At 33.5% G+C, this 17160-nt stretch overlaps 1 protein-coding gene across 1 annotated transcript in view; it reads right to left on the bottom strand.

Annotated features, from left to right (window-relative positions):
- STXBP5L (syntaxin binding protein 5L) overlaps positions 1-17160 on the bottom strand; it is a 308945-nt gene that overhangs the window by 96119 nt on the left and 195666 nt on the right. The window contains exons 16-19 of the mRNA XM_052639468.1: positions 15418-15587; positions 14606-14731; positions 5034-5185; positions 3006-3077 (exon numbers count right to left, since the gene is read on the bottom strand). Of these exons, the coding sequence (XP_052495428.1) occupies positions 3006-3077; positions 5034-5185; positions 14606-14731; positions 15418-15587 (520 nt within the window). The remainder of the gene's footprint in view (positions 1-3005; positions 3078-5033; positions 5186-14605; positions 14732-15417; positions 15588-17160) is intronic.

Here is a 17160-nt window from a genome sequence, read left to right as displayed (position 1 = left end):
ATTCCTCTTATTCTTTGTTTTACTCTTCCTTCTTTCCTGACTTTCTCCAATCATTTTTTAAAAATATTTGACTCTCTTTTCTAATTCTCTTCTATTATCTTCCCCCCTTTTCTCCAGTTTTTCTTTATGCTTCTGATTTGTGTATCCAGGATCTGTTATGACTCCCGGTACTCTGAAAAAACTATGCAGTGAAAGAAAGAAAATATCTATACATAGGATTGAAACTTTCCAATGGATTCCCTCATTGCATAACTAGAAATTGATGCATAAGCACATTTTTCTGACAGTGTTCTACCCTAAGCATACTTTTTAAACCTCCTTCGGTTCAAATGGTATATTAGCAATTTTCAACTAGCAAAACTTGTCATTATCACAAGTAAAAAGTAAAAAGCACTAGGCAATGAGGCAGCTGACTGGATGTTAGCCCTTTATCTTCCATAAACTGGTTGTATTCTGCAAAAGTTATGTAACCTGTGTTGTGGCTTTCATCTTCGATGATGATAATTATAGAAAAATAATGTCTAATATTTATAGAAGTGCTATTATAAATGCTAATCTTGAAAAGTTCCAAAAGTCTCTAAAGGGTAAGTAGGGATTATGATTTTACTTTATGCGAAAAAAGAAACTCAGAGCAGTTAAATTATTTGCTTAAGATATCAATATAATGTCTAGTCAATAAGAAAAAAAAGAAAGAACTTGATATAAACCTTCTGACCCTAGGTCTCCTGCTTTTTCCAAAGCATTTCATTTCATTTACAAATCATAGTTTTATGGAAGACATGTAGCATCTCATTATGGCCTTCTAAGGATTTGATTTTTCTTATGTCTTGACACTTTATTTCTTTGTTTAGAAGAAACTATGATTTCTTTTCTAAGTTTCAGTGAATCCAGTAACTACAGAAGCCATGTCTACTCTCATCTATCAAATTTGAAAAGTCTCCCGTTGTTCATGTGAGTAAAAAGTATCACCTGTCAGACTCCATCTCACCACCATCATCATTGACTTACTGAGCTCATAGTTGTGCTGGTGTAAGAGGATAATAAGAAATTTACAAATGGTCTTCAGGTTCTCTTTGTGCACTTTCAAAGGTAGAGCATATGCATAAAAACACAAAAACAAATCTAAGTACCAGTTAAGTGGTTCAGACGCTATTGTGTCCAAGTCTGTACACTGTGGGCATTGTAGACATTTTAAATTAAGGAAATGGTGCAAAGCACTCTGATGGTAGCAGGAAAGGTTTACTAAAGGGAGTGAAATCTAAGGAAAGTTTCCAGAGAGTTTCACTTATAAGTGTAGTAAAAGCCACACACTGACTTAAAAGGAGTGTTTTTATAGGTATAGTAGAAAATTCATTTGAAGATGTGATAGGAATTATATTTTAGAGTACCCTGAAGGAAGGTTTAAAATCTCTTTTTTTTTTATTCTGAAGACAACATAAGATTATTGAAGTAATCAAGGTAAATGACATTTAAGCTTTATATCATGGTTGATATTGTAGACTTCATATAGTTTAACTAAGTGCCTGCTTCTTATTCTCAGTATCCAATTTCTTTCACTATAAAAGCATTACGTTTATTATAGAAATACAATAAAATATATTAAAAGAAATTTATAAAATTTACAATCTCATGTTCCAGAAACTTCTTCCGTCTGTATAGATGGATACATTCACATATACACACACACAATAGGGGGATTCCACCATGGGAAGGCTAGACTAGGATTCTGAAGTTTGAGTATGTATGTTAAACCACCTAGAGACTATTTTCAGGAAAAGTTTTGGCTGGACCCTTTTAGGTGGCAGTGGATGGGTAATGAATAGTATAGCGGAGAGGTCAGCAAATTTTTCATGTGAAGAACAAGACAGTAAATATTGAGGTCTCATGGGCCATATGGTTTCTGTTGCAACGACTCAACTCTGCCACTGTAACTTGGAAGCAGCCATAGACAACATGTAAATGAATGAGTTTGGCTGTGTTCCAGTAAAACACAGGGAATAGTTATGAGCAAAAACAAGTCACCTCTGGGCCCCAGGAATTTTTAAGGATTTCAAAAGTACTAACATCCTTTAGTTAATGGGATACAAAGTTTTAGATTTTTATAAGTGATGTAATTTTATTCAATATCTACAAGCTGGTGAGGTGAGGTCTGAAGAAATGCAGAATAAGAGCAACAAATGTGTGTGTATCCATATGTGTATATTTTATACAAACATGACATCTTCTTATATGTATTGTTAAGCAAACTTTCTCAAACATAGCATAGATTAACATACACATATTCTCATACCAATAAATATTCACCCATAACATCACTATTATCTGCATCTCTAATCATACTCTCCTTCTTCATTCTTTCTGTACCATTTTTAAGAATATCTGAACTCCACCATTTTCAGATTTGCATTTGCTACCACAGTAAAAGTTATTATTACTGACTTTTATTTACGACCTTAATTTCCCAATTTCAGTGTTTGGCTCCTAAAATAAATATAGAAATGTTTATTTGCATATTCTATTTGAATGAAATGCATCAGATATTGGAAATATCTGGCTCCCTCTAAAAAATCTAATTATATTGGAAAAAGCAAATATTGTGGCCCTGGTTACAATAATTTTATAAAATGGCCAAAAGCACAAAGTTTCCAAAATAACCATTCAATTATTATTGATACTAGATAATCAGGTTTATTATTTACGAGGACACCATGGCTCTTCCTCCTCAAAACAAAAGACAATGGCTCTTGGACTAACAACACATGGTATGCATGATTTGAAAGAAACACTGAAACAATGAATATGGGTAAATAGGTATTTGACAATAACTATTTGAAGTGTTTATGTAATTTTTATTAAAATTATCAGGTTGCATTTCCATAACAAAATGAAAATTTGCATGCATGCTGAATGTGTTTTAACAAACACATTACTGAGCACAGATGTATGGATTTAACTCAAGCATTATGACTTAAAAAAGCTATTTGCCTAACCTTTATAGAACTTACTCTGATAGGAAGTACGGATCCGTTTCGTTAAATCAGGATAAAAGTTAGACAGGCCACGCATGCAAAAGTTGTCTTTGGAACATGCCAGAACACCAGCATCAGCAGCAGGCAGAAGGAAGAGAGAAAAATAGTCTAAAGTGAAAGGAAGTGATATCATACCAGAATCTAGAACAGCCAAGATGAAGAAATTGCAGCAAGTTTAGGTAATCAAATTAGAAAGGAGATATTTAAAAAATAAATTAATTAGAAAGTAAGAGGTGATAGATGAATGATGAGTATGCTGTAGTAATTTTATTCAGTCAAGTCTTATAAAAATAAATGGCATTTCTCTTACATGCATTTTACATAGTAAACTTATTTAGCTTATAAATAATTTGTATGTTATGTCATAAATATAAAAATGGTTGTCTTTAATCTTCAGTATTAACAAGAAACCCTAGGGATTTTAGGTTTTTTTTTTTAATAACAAAGTGAGTACTCATTATATAACTAAATACAAGCATAGTTTACTTCATCCCAGTTTTTCCCAATTTTTGAATCATTCAAATTCTGAGTCCTAATCATAATTTTTGAGGCTCAATAAGTTTAAATTAAATGATAATTGAATTATCTCTTGTCATTCCACAGTGTATTTCCAGCAAGTAACTTAGAACTGTCTTAAGATCCACAGCTTTTCTGATTGAATTAGTGTTTCAGCAGACAAACAGTGCTTACTTTCCCCTAATATCTATCGAGAATAAACGAGCTTTCAAAAATCAACTTTCTCTTTCTCAATCATGAGGGAATCTCACGGTACATGCATGCACAATTTCTCTATTCTGCCTTTCTTTCAAAAGCCAGTACTAGTAGGAGCAGAACCTGTGTAGTTTTATATTTCTGGCACTCCAAAATATTGCTGAAAGATGAGATCCCTAGCCACAAAACCCAGGTTTTGTGGGTTCTGAAGGAGAACTTTTGTGCTCCTGAAAAGAGTCTAGACTATAAATTTAGAAAGGGTTGAGGCTTACAAAAAAAGATTAACAAAGAATTTCAGTATATCAAGTAATTTTTTTGTTAGTCCCAAGGGAAACTTCACTTATTATCACTTTCATATGTTAAATCTGGCACACTTACAATTTAAAAAATAAAACCTACAATCATGTACTTTTTTTTTTTTACTTTATAATAGTCTTCACCTGGTATATTTAGTAAAAGTGTCAATATTCAACTGATTATTTTAAAAATACAGAAAATTTTAAAAACTGTATAATGTAATATGTAATACTGTAGGTGTATGTCTAGCTGCAAACCATTTAGCTCAACCAGTTTTTTTTTTTTTACCAACTAAACTATGTCAGTGGACAAAAAATATACAAAATATTGGCAATGTTTACAAAGCCAACTATTTGGATATATACTGAAATTTCAGTAAAACTTTGCATAACTTGGCATATCAAAGTTTGGTATTACATGTAGCAAGTATTTTGGCTTGTATTTTAATAACTTTATATTTTTTCCTTTATAATTGTCCTGTCAAAAAAAATATCATCTTTCATAGCATTGTAAAATGTTAATTAACATTTACTGCATTTGTGAAAATACCTCCAAGAAAGTCACCATCCAACAAAAAAAATGACAGCTAAAATAATGGAGCTAATTTAAAAAATTATAATGGGTGAATAACTGTTACATTTTTAAAGCTATAGTATATTAGAAGAAAATTATCCCATTGTAAGTAGTTTTTTTCAACAAAAGAGACTAATTTTAACATTTTTATATTCAATAGTGTCTTATTTTGTTATTTCTTAGGAATTCAACTTAAGAACATTGAGATGCTTCCTAACATTAATAACAAATTGAAGTTTAAACACCTTCCTTACCCTTTCAGAGTCTCGCTACGTTTCTGCCCAATTTTACTTACATGGCATTATAAATTAAGCTGATTTTATACTGCTATGCATTTGAATAGCATCACAGAAGACAAGAAATCTAAAGGAAAGAAAACAGGCGAACTAAATAAGTTTATAATCATCTTGTTTTATCTCCTACCTGCAATGAACTGCTTGTTTTTTCGAGGAGACCGTGGTTGTCGTTGGTATATGTCACTTGATCTATACAGGTCAATCGTCCCCATGCTTAACAGTACAGTCTTCTGTATAAAATCCACCACAGCCAACCCATTGCAGTTCCCAAATGCAACTCTGAGAGAAAAAAAAAATACAACTAGAATGTATCACACCATTATTATTTTGTCTCCGAATTTAAAAAATAAATATGATTATTGGAAAATAATGCTTTAGGATTGGGTAAGCCAGGCAGTGATTGGTAGTCATGAAGGAAATGGTGCCTTTTACATCGGATAGGTTAACCTTGTATAACAGCCAGGACCACTGCAAAAAAACAGGAATGACCTGCAATAATGTTTTCTCAGATATTTTCTCATGTAAGTAGTGATTACTCAGCCTGTTCTTTAATAACTTGATTTTATGTGATTCTTCTGTAAAAACAGAAAATCTTCTTGCTATGAAGGGGAAACTAGGTCAAGAAATGTCACACTTTAATAGCTACAGATACTTTATGCAATTAGATGCCTTTTTCAAATAAAATCATAATTTGGGGGTTCCAAGTTAGTTGTCTTCTTAAACAGAGTATATATTTAACATAAGATTTTACATAAAGATTAATTTCATATATCAAAGGTTTTGTTACTATGGTAGATATGAAGAGAGACAGAATTTTCATTCACAAAAATTTAATAATATCCTCGATCTTTTGTTCTTTATTTTGTCCCATTAAACTACAGAGACTATTTGAATTAATTTCTTAACTAAATCTCCTCTAAAATTAGAACAGATCTCCTAGGCAGATCTTTTGATCACCTTAACCACTGTGCTATGCTGTGCTGTACTGGCTTGTGTCTGACTCTTTGCCACCCCATGGACTATAGCCTGCCAGGCTCCTCTGTTGGCATATACTAAACTCTTTTTTTTTCTCCATTCACAACACGACTTCTAGCTGAAAAATTGTAAATCTGTGCTTTTTGCTTCCTAAATTAAATATAAAATAGTTGTATGCATGTTGTTTCCTCACTTTAAATAATTCCATGTTATTTTCTTAGACTGAATCTTGTGGACGGGTCACCAGCTACTGTAAATCTAGTTATTTCTACTGCACCACACTGCCTTTCTCACAATAAGTGAAAAGAAAATTTCTGTCGTACTAGGTGTTTTGCTATTTTATATAAAGGTCTACATCTTCCAGGAAGACTGACTCTGGAAACTGGAAAAAAACATTGTAAAAGTCAGAAGATTCCATCTCATCATTTATAGATTATGTGACTGAGAAAAATTAATAAACATTGCCAGGCCTTAGTTTCTTTACTTTGTAATGAGAATTACAATGTTAGATTTATCTAGTTCAGAGCTTTTATGAGCATCAAATCAGAAATGTTATTAAAGTACTTTGAAAAGTTTCCACACAAATTAGAATTGATCTTAATATTTCTTTATGTACAATATTACATACTGTAGTGAATTAATATCTTTTCAATTTTTAACGTTAAAATGTAGTTCCTCTGCCTACGGGTATAAAAGAGTTCCCAAATGCAATTTTGAGAAAAAAGACAACTAGAATGTATGACACCAACAAAAATAATTATTTTTGAGTTAAAAATAAGAATACTACCTCCAATTAAAATAAATAAACTAATTAAAAAATAACAATACTAGAAAGTTATACCTTAGGTTTGAGGAGGTTAGGCAATGGTTGTTTGAAAGGATATTGGATTTAACCTTACACCTTAACTAGAAAACTGAACAAAATATATTGAACAACAGTTTTCACATACTGGTCAACAGGAAACAGAGTAAGATGAAAGAAGGATAACAAAATAAACTTTAGGCATTCTAGTTTAAGTGTTCTAGTTTAGCAAATGGAGAAATTTCCCAGGCTAGAGCACAGGAAACCAAAGCTCAAGGACAGATCAGAAGTCTTGCTGAACTGAGGCGACAGAAATCAGAGTCTGATGCTGCAAAAGCAGTGAGAATTTATAAGGCAAAATTCCAGAGAGAAGACAGCAGCACAGATAGAATACACCCGAGATTTATAGAATGGCCCTATTCAGAGTGCATCTGGGCACCCATGTAAATAAAACTACCCCAGGCTTGGGAACAAACTACCAACAAAGGTAAAACAGAGTAATTTGCAAAGCTCATCCAAGGCTGAGAATATTTCATGTCACTACCAGCCACACTGCTGAGATGTCCAAATACATGGGAAAATAGATACAGCGGTGTGACCAAATTGGCCATAAACTAAAAGGCTTTTCTGGATCCATCCTAAACAAGCTCAAAAACTATTCTAAGTAACATAACTTCCTTCCAGAAAACAACTGAAAAGAATCTAATAAAATATCAACATAAATATAAAATTAACAATGTTAACTACATGAAAAGTATTAACAGTAGGCATATAAAGAATTAAGAAACAGACTGATGATAACCAGGGGGAAAAATAAATCAACAGAAACATATCTAGAAGTAAAATAGATGGTAAAATTGGCCAAAAAGGATGTTAAAAATGCTTTGGAAAATATATTCCAGATATTCAAGAAGGTTGAGGAAAACATGAATGTGGAAAATACATTTCTTATTCAGAATATTCACAGAACTCCCAGTAATAATAAGATAATTTGATTTAAAAAGTAAGCAAAAGATATAAACAGATGTTTCACCAAACAACATGCACAAATGTGAAAATAGCACTTCAAAGATGCCAAATATAATTAGTTACCAGGAATACGTAAATTAAAACCACAATTAGATACCACTGAACCCATCAGAGTAGATAAAACTGAAAAGATCAACACTATGCACTGTTGACAGGTATGTGGTAAAGCCAAAACCCTCATACGTTCTCATAGAAATGTGAAGTGATATAACCTCTTTATGAAACAGTTTATTCTGTCTCATAAATATATACTTACCACATGACTGAGAAATTCTGCTCTTATTTACCCATGAAAATACCAATAAATGTTACACAAGGATTTTTGCTGCTGCTGCTGCTGCTAAGTCGCTTCAGTCATGTTCAACTCTGTGTGACCCCATAGACGGCAGCCCACCAGGCTCCTCCAGGTGGATTCTCCAGGCAAGAACACTGGAATGGGCTGCCATTTCCTTCTCCAATGCATGACAGGGAAAAGTGAAAGTGAAGTCGCTCAGTCGTGTCCGACTCCTAGCGACCCCGTGGACTGCAGCCCACCAGGCTCCTCCGCCCATGGGATTTTCCAGGCAAGAGTACTGGAGTGGGGTGCCATTGCCTTCTCCGATAAGGACTTTTACTTTAATGCTAATGGTAGATTTATTCTTAATAGTCCCAAACTGGAAAAAACCCACATTTCCATCAGTGGTTAATAGATACAACACACTTTTGTATATCCACATAAATGAACATTATGAAGCAATGAAAATGAACAAGTCACAAATATTATTAATAACACAGATGAATCACAAAAGCATTATGCTAAGTGGAAGAAAACAAGATAATTTATGCTTCTATTTATATAAAATTATAATATATGTAAAAATATGGTGACAGAAAGCAAATCAGTGGTTTTATAGGGCCAAGTAGTGACAGGTAATAAAAGGGCACAAGGAAACTTCTGAGGTGATGAATAGTGTTTATAAAATTAGTCTGTTGGTGGTTACATAACTTACACTGTCATGTATATTTGTCAAAACTCATATTGCATGCTTGGTAAAATTTTTTTTCATAAATGTTAATACCTCCATATAGTTTTTAATATTAATAAAAATCAAATTACTACCAAGAGAGACCTGTGTGCTTCCTGACCCAGCGGCCAGTCAGCCCACATTTCGAGGGCATCATCTCCAACCTAGTGTCCCAGTCCTAGCCCTGAACTGGTGAAGCCAGAAAATGCAGCCAAACCAGAGTGAGGACTCCAACTCACCAGCCTGAACTTGAGGAAGCCATAGGCCATTGCTATTAACGGTGCAAAAATGAATATCCTTTATGATTTAGTTTCACTCAAATAGAGTATATTTAGGGGATAAATTTCTAAAAATAAAATTACTCACTTATGTGAAAAACACTGTATATTTTACTCTTTAATTCAAGCATAACACACATAAATTAAACACTTAGTTATCACAAAGTGAACAACCTCACATAATTATCACTACATCAAGAAACAGAATATTACCAGCAGTTGACTTGTGCTTCTCCTGATTATTACTTCTGTCTCCCCAAATCTGACATCTTATACCGAAAGTCAGTTTTACTCGTTAATAAATGTTTCACTTTTTTCTAATATTATAGTTACATGTAAATGAAGTTCATTTTCACTGCTAGAGAAATTAATATAATACAACTTATTCAGTCTACTCTGGTCATTTGTAGTTTGGGGATATTATAATACTGCCATCACAAATAATGCTACTGTCTTATTTATTTTTAATTGAAAGATAATTGCTTTACAGTATTGCATTTGTTTCTACCAAAAGTCAACATGAATCAGCCATAGGTTTACCCATATCCCCTCATAGTTGAACATCCCTCCTACCCCTCTCCCCATCTCACCCCTCTAAGCTGTTATTGAGCCCCAGTTTGAGTTTGCTTTGATTGCTTTTGCCCTGGGAAACTAAACAAAGAAAACATTGCTACAATTTATGTCAAAGAAAGTTTGCCTATGTTCACTTCTAGGAATTTAATGGTGTCATAAACTAACATTTAGGTATTTTAAACTTGTTACATTTATTTTTGTATGTGGTGTGAAGGAATTTTTTTTTAATGGTTCCTCTATTTATTTTTTTGGAGAAGGCAATGGCACCCCACTCCAGTACTCTTGCCTGGAAAGTCCCATGGATGGAGGAGCCTGGTGGGCTGCAGTCCATGGGGTCGCTAGGAGTCGGACACGGCTGAGCGACTTCACTTTCACTTTTCCCTTTCACGCATTGGAGAAGGAAATGGCAGCCCACTCCAGTGTTCTTGCCTGGAGAATCCCAGGGACTGGGGAGCCTGGCGGGCTGCCATCTATGGGGTTGCACAGAGTCGGACACGACTGAAGCGACTTAGCAGCAGCAGCAGCAGCAAATATAAATTTATTTATTTTAATTTCATTGTTTTACACGCAGCTATTCAGCTTTCCCAACACCACTTGTTGAAGAAACTGTCTTTTCTCTTGTATATTCTTGCCTCCTTTGTCATAGATTAATTGACCACAAATGCATGGGTTTATTTCTGAGCTCTCTATTGTGTTCCATTGTTCTATATGTCTTTTTTTGAATTAATACAACACTGTGTTGATCACAGTAGCTTTATAGTATAGAATAGAAACCAGAAGCATTATGCTTTGATTTTTTTCCCCCCTCAGGATTGCTTTGGCAATTATGGGTCTCTTCCGGTTCTATATAAATCTTAGGATTATTTATCTTAGTTCTTTGAAGAATATCATAGATATTTTGATAGGGATGACATTAAATCTGTAGACTCTGGGCAATATGACCATTTTAATAATATTAATTCTTCCAATCCAAGAGCATAGCATATCTTTCTGTTTCTCTGAATCATCTTCAATTTTCTCTCTCAATGTTTTATACTTTCAGCATCTAGGTATTTCACCTCGTCGGTTATGTTTAGTCCTTAGGTATTTTATTTTTTAATGCAATTTTAAATGGGATTTTTTACTTTCTCTGATATTTCATTATTAGTATATACAAATACAACAAATTTCTGTATATTAATCTTGTATCCTATGACCCTGCTGAATACATTTGTTCTAATAGTTTGGGGGTGTATATTTTACATAGAGTATTGTATCAGATGCAAATAGTGACAGTTTTGACTCTCCCCTTTCAATCTGGATACCTTTTCTTTCTCATCTAATTGCCGTGGCTAGGACTTCCAATACTATGTTGAATAGAAGTGGTGAGAGTGGGTAACCTTGTCTTCTTCCTGTAGTGGGAAGGCTTTTTCAGCATTAAGTATTATGCTGGCTATGGGTTTGTCATAAATGGGCTTTATGTCGTTGACATATATTCCCTCTATATCACTTTGAGAGTTTTTATCATAGATGAATATTGAAGTTTATCAAATGCTTTTTCTGTATAGAGATGATCATGTGGGTTTTGTCTTTCCTTTTGTTAATGTGCTGTGTTGTACAGATTGAGTTTTGTGTATTGAAACATCCTATGACTCTGGAATGAATTCAACTTGATCATGGTGCTTGATCCTTTTTATGTATTGTTGGATTTGGTTTGCTAACAGTTTGTTGAGGATTTTTGCACCTGTATTCATCAAAAAGATTGGCCTCTTATTTTCTAGTTTAGTAGTGTTTTTGGCTGGTTTTGGTATTGGGGTGATGGTGGCTTCACAGAATGAATTTGGGAGCATTCCCTCCTCTTCAGTTTTTTAGAACAGTTTGAGAAGGACAGGAACAAGTTCTTTGTAATTTTGCTAGAATTCCCTATTAAAGCCATCCTGTCCTGAACTTCTTCTGCAGGGAGTTGTTTTTATTATTATTACTACAGATTCTACTTCACTTCTGGTGATCAGTCTGTTCAAATTATGTATCCTCTTGATTTAGTTTTGGCAGCCAGTCTCCTTGCAGCCACGAGGGCTTGTTTCCTTTATGTAGGGCTCCAAGACTGGGATTTCTAGTCTGTGGCTTGACCTGCTCACTCCCCAAGGGATGTGTCTATGCATGCAGACCTTTTCATCCTTTCAGAGCCCAAGGTGGAGGTGCCAACCCTTTGACTTTTTTCCATCCTACCTAGTTACATGGAAATCTTTCTTGCACCTTTGTTGTAAAGGACTACTTTGGTCAGTCTCCAGTTCCATGAGACTTGTTCCACACATAGGTAAATTTTTGAGTTGTTTGTGGGGGTGAGGTGAGCTCTAACCCTTCTACTCTGCCATCTTGATCCAATCCCTTTTCAAGTTTTGACATCATTATGTTGGCCACATAAGATGAGATGTATGGCACTTTTTCTTTCACAAGTTCTCAGAAAGAAAATAAATACTGTTGTTACTTATTTCTTAAAACTTTGGTGGAATGTACATGGATGCCTGAAGTGTTTTGGCAGTTGAGTGTTCATGAGGCAGGTGTCCAAGGTTTCACATACAATTATAAGCTCTTTAGAGGCTTTGGAGTGACTGTCACCCCCACCCCCAGTTACTGAACAAGGGAAACGTGCTCTCTGACTTATTTATTCTACAGCTTTCAGCAATTGGCCTGAACCTAGCAATATACCTTGATAGCTCTTAATTTTAGCATCCCCTTGCTTTGCAGGTCAATCTCTCAAATAGGGAAGCCTGAAAATGGTTTGAGCTCAGCCATCATCCATAGTAACCATGTGGGTTAGAGGATAAGCTGGCCATATCAAACAAATAGCATTATAGCTGTCCCACACTACCTTTCTTTCCTCCCCTTATACCTAGGCTGTTCCTGCCAGCTTTCCTATCAAAGGATTTTTCAGTCAAGAGCAAACTCCTGATATCTATATTCACATACATCTTTTACACACACCCCCAAACCTCTAAGAACACAAGATTGTTTTCAGGTCATTGCCCTTTCAGCTGGCTTCAAGTTCTCTTGGAGCTCATGAGACTTAGTTTAGGGGCAGACTGGGTATATATAAACAGGGCTATATATATGCATGTGTGCTAAGTCGTTTCAATTGTGTCTGACTCTTTGTGACCGTATGGACTGTAGCCTGTCAAGCTCCTCTGTCCATGGGATTCTTCAGGCAAGAATACTGGAGTGGGTTGGCATGCCCTTCTCCAGGGGATCTTCCCAACCCAGAAATTGAACTTGGGTCTCTTTTGTCTTCTGCATTGTCAGGAGGGTTCTTTACCACTAGCACCACTTGGGAAGCCCAATGCATGTGTGTATATATGTATGTAAATGTGTTAATTTGAAAAAAGATGATCCCAAATTTAGAAGGGAAAGATGAAATATTCAGTAAGTGGTATTGGCATAACTCTTAGTCATCAGGTAAGAAATAAAGTGTAATTCCTATTTCATGTCTCATACCAAAATAAACTCTGGATAAAGACTTAAATATATTAAAGCAATAAATATGTAAGACAGTATGCCTCATGATCTTGAAGTGAGAAAGGATTTTCTAAGTATGACACAAAATCCAGAGCCAGAAAAGAAAAACAGAATTACTTAAATATTTTTCAAATTTTTGCTTGAAATCATAATCAAAATCATAACCTAATCAAAATCATAAAGCCAAGGAAAATATCTGTAGGTTTCATCACAGAGAAAGCTAACTTCTTTACTACATAAACATTTTTCACAAATCTACAAAAAAATAACTCTGCAAAAAAAAATGGACAAAGAATATACACAGAAATGTCACTAGAGAAAAAAAGTTGTTCGGTTTCATTTAAGATACAGGGAAAGTGCTAATATTATAATAATAAACTTCCTTTTACTTAACAGAATGATGTTTGGTTATACACTGCTGTTAGAAAAGTTGTAGGGAATCAGGTATCCTCAAACACTGCTGATGGGAGTGGAATTTGATACAATGTTTATGAAGAGTACAAACGAGGAATAAGAATTAATTAGAACTAAATTAGTGCTTAAAGGGAATACAATCCAACTTTCAAAGATAGGATGTCTGATTGGATTATCCTGTCTGAGCTTTCTATACTGTCTATTAGCTTAGTCACAGAAATAAATAATACTTTCTGGAGGATGAAGACATCATTTAGAACCTCAAATTATCTCTATAATAGTTGTGTGTGTGTATATACACACACACATATGTAGTGGTATATAATGTTCAATAAAACAAAACCAAACCAAAAGGCAAACCTAAGTTATATGATGACAATATAATGTGACCCAAACCCAAGACAAATAATAAGCTAGTTATCAAATGCATTTTTTTATTTTAAATTGGAGGATAATTGCTTCACCATGTTGTATTGGCTTCTGCCATACAACAACTTGAATCAGCTGTAAGTATACATATGTCTCCTCCCCCTTGAACCTCCTCCCACTCTCTAACCCCATCCCACCCCTCTATATTATTACAGAGCACCCCCTGTCAAACACATATTTAAAGTAACTATATTCAACATGTTCAAGGAAACAGAAGAGTGATAATCTAGGAAGATAACAGAAAACTTTAAAAAGAACCAAGTAGAAGGTCTAGAGCTAAAAAAGAACTGAAATTCAACTCCATGGGCGAATCTACCATTAGCTTAGATACCACTGAAAAATAAATAAATAAAAAATTAAAAAAAAAAAAAAAAGGTAAGTCAGAAGAAAGTATCCAAAATGAAACACAAAGAGTGAAAGGATAGAAAACACAAAACAAATAAAAATGTATGAGTGTGATAATATCTTAGCAGCCTCCCAACACTAAAGTTTGACATTACTATTACAAGTCTGACATTAAGAAAGAACATTTAACCACAATTTATGTTTAAATTACTATTTTCTTATACAATTTTCAACCTAATAAAAATCCAGGCAAGGGTTTCTTTCCACTTTTAGGACTTAATTATTTTAAAAGAAACATTTAATGTATCAAACATATTAGATAAATTATACAAATTAGAAAGAATGTTTAACTACTTACATTCCATATGCCGAGCTCACAGCAAGGCTAGTAATCTGCTGTGGAGGTTCACCGTCCACCCACACCAACTGAATAACAAGTTCTGCTTGATATCCCGGAGGCATCCGCACTGGTCGTGTTTTAACACTAGAAAAACAGAAAAAATAATTGCATCATATACAGTTCGAATACATATGCTCATGCTTATTTTCAGAATTCATAACAATAATCTTCCTACAGAAATATACAATACCATGCACTGAGGACATTATGCAGGTAAACGGTATCTTCTAGCTTTCTCGAAATACACCAAGTCACTTGTGATTTCTTAAACTTTCCTTGAAGTAGCTTTTCAGTCAGTCAGATCTAGAACTTCACTGGACTTCATGAGTTCCTTTTTCTCTTTTGACAGTAGTATTTTAAATTATTTTCATTATTTAATTATTTTCTTACACAATATTTGTTACATATGGGTAAGTCATAATGCATGACATTAAGAACTATGACCATTAATCTACAACCCAACTTGAGTTCAACATATTCAAAACCTAAATTCCTGTTCTTGCTCTCTAAATTTGCTCCACCTGTAGCCTTCTCTATCAAAGATATGTTTTCTTTAGGGTCCTTCAGGGAAGGAAATGTATTAATTATTAATGAAGAATAAAAATACTGGGCTCTTTTCATAGATAGTCCCAAAAAAGATCAAGGTACCTCTTGGTGGACTGTAGACCACTTGACAACAACTTAATAAAAGAGGATATTTCATTTGGCAAGTTTCAAAGAATTATACAATTACATGTAAAGTTGTTTTAAAATTTGGCAGCAACTCTTACTTGAGGCATGGGATACTGTCCTTTGTTACTCCTTCACTAGCCACAGTGTTAGTGCTCCCAGAGAGACTCCTTGAAGGAAGCTGGGATGAAAGATCTGGAAATGGAGGACTTGTTTCTGGTTCTGGGGTAATAATATCTTCAATATCATACTGCAGTCGTACCTCTAAAGACTTAAAAAAAGAAAAATCAAGTTTTGATTTCATCTAGGTTGTCATAATAATAATAATGATAATCATATTAAAATATCTGGCATTTTTTGGTAATTATTATTCAGATTAGTTCAATTTCAATTAATAGTAGAGATACCCTAAACTGAATTCAATAGTAAGTTACGTAAAATATTCAATGGCGTTCACAAAAAATGTAAAATGTGTTTAATTCTTTAGAATTATAAGAAAAATACCTGCCAGTGGAGATAAATTTTCTATATAATAAATATTCCTCAAGGTAAAGTATAAATTACAATTCCACATATGATCAAATAAAAGGAGGAACTGGTCTGGTTAGTCCAATGAAAGAAACTAAATTGGATGTGTATGTGTATTTACATGCACACAACACACTTACAAATTGTTATTTGTACAAAACTTTTTAGCTTTAAAAAAATCATTCAATCTTGACTTCGAATTAATTCAGTATAATTTTCCAAAATAAATTCCATATTTTATTAGTTTAGCTCCTATATAATTTCATTAGCTTGGTCAGAATTGCTTAATGAAAAAAATATGATAATTTAAATTGGAATAAAAAACCCTTTCTTTAAAGTTAAGAATGTTTAAAAATTACTTTATGACTACATTCAATGCTTCAAAAATTCAATTTTATAACACAAACATTGTCTTTCATTGTAAAAATAAGCATTTTTGACATTGAAAACAATTGCTTACAAAAAATAAATTATGGAATAGTGAATACAGCAATGTTATCCAAATTATTTTCATAATTATCTTAACACTTAAATCCTCTGGTGGCAATAACAATTATCAAGTGCTTACTACACTTAGATACTCTGCTAATGACTTTAACATACTATCATAAACCCCTATGAAGATGGCATTACAATTTCTAGTTTATCACTACTTCCTATTTTTCTATTTTATTTACACAGGAAATTATATGAGTGATGAAGCTGAGTCTTTACCCAGACTATACTACTGACTAATGGGGTCTTGTGACTTGTTTAGTCATACAGGTATTCACTGGTAAAGCCAGAATTAAAAGCTAGGCTTATCTGACTCCAATGTCTAGGATTTAACTACTATACTCTAAGAGCAATGTTTAATTTTATTCCCTAAGGGAAAAGCAGTTATATTTAGGCCTTTAATAGAAAGTCTTTATTTTCTGATAAAATGGAGTGGGTAGAGAAGACCCATTATACACAGGTGCCTTTATTTAGACTTAACTTATCCCTTAAGAGCATCATTATTTCAAATAATTAAACTATTTAATTATGTTTAAAAATTAATATTAGGTAAAGCAGCCCCATAATTATTTCCACCCTATAAAAAACGCTGCTATTTAAAAGATCAAAGTAATCTTACTGCAGTTGATAGTCATTTATGGCAGTTAACTGACAAAAAGGACAACCTAAAAAATTTAATAAAGATACAGAACAAAACTTGCATTAATTTGACATTTATACATAAAATAAATCAATGACTGTCTATATAAAACCTATAGGCATAGTCTATCCTATTTAATAATACTAAATTTGATAGCTGATTTTGTCATTTTAAACCAAAT

This window comes from Budorcas taxicolor, chromosome 1, assembly GCF_023091745.1.
Source record: "Budorcas taxicolor isolate Tak-1 chromosome 1, Takin1.1, whole genome shotgun sequence".
NCBI classification, from domain to species: Eukaryota; Metazoa; Chordata; class Mammalia; order Artiodactyla; family Bovidae; genus Budorcas; species Budorcas taxicolor.
The sequence above is the reverse complement of the archived record's forward strand: the minus strand, read 5'-3'. Positions and strand labels throughout refer to the sequence as shown.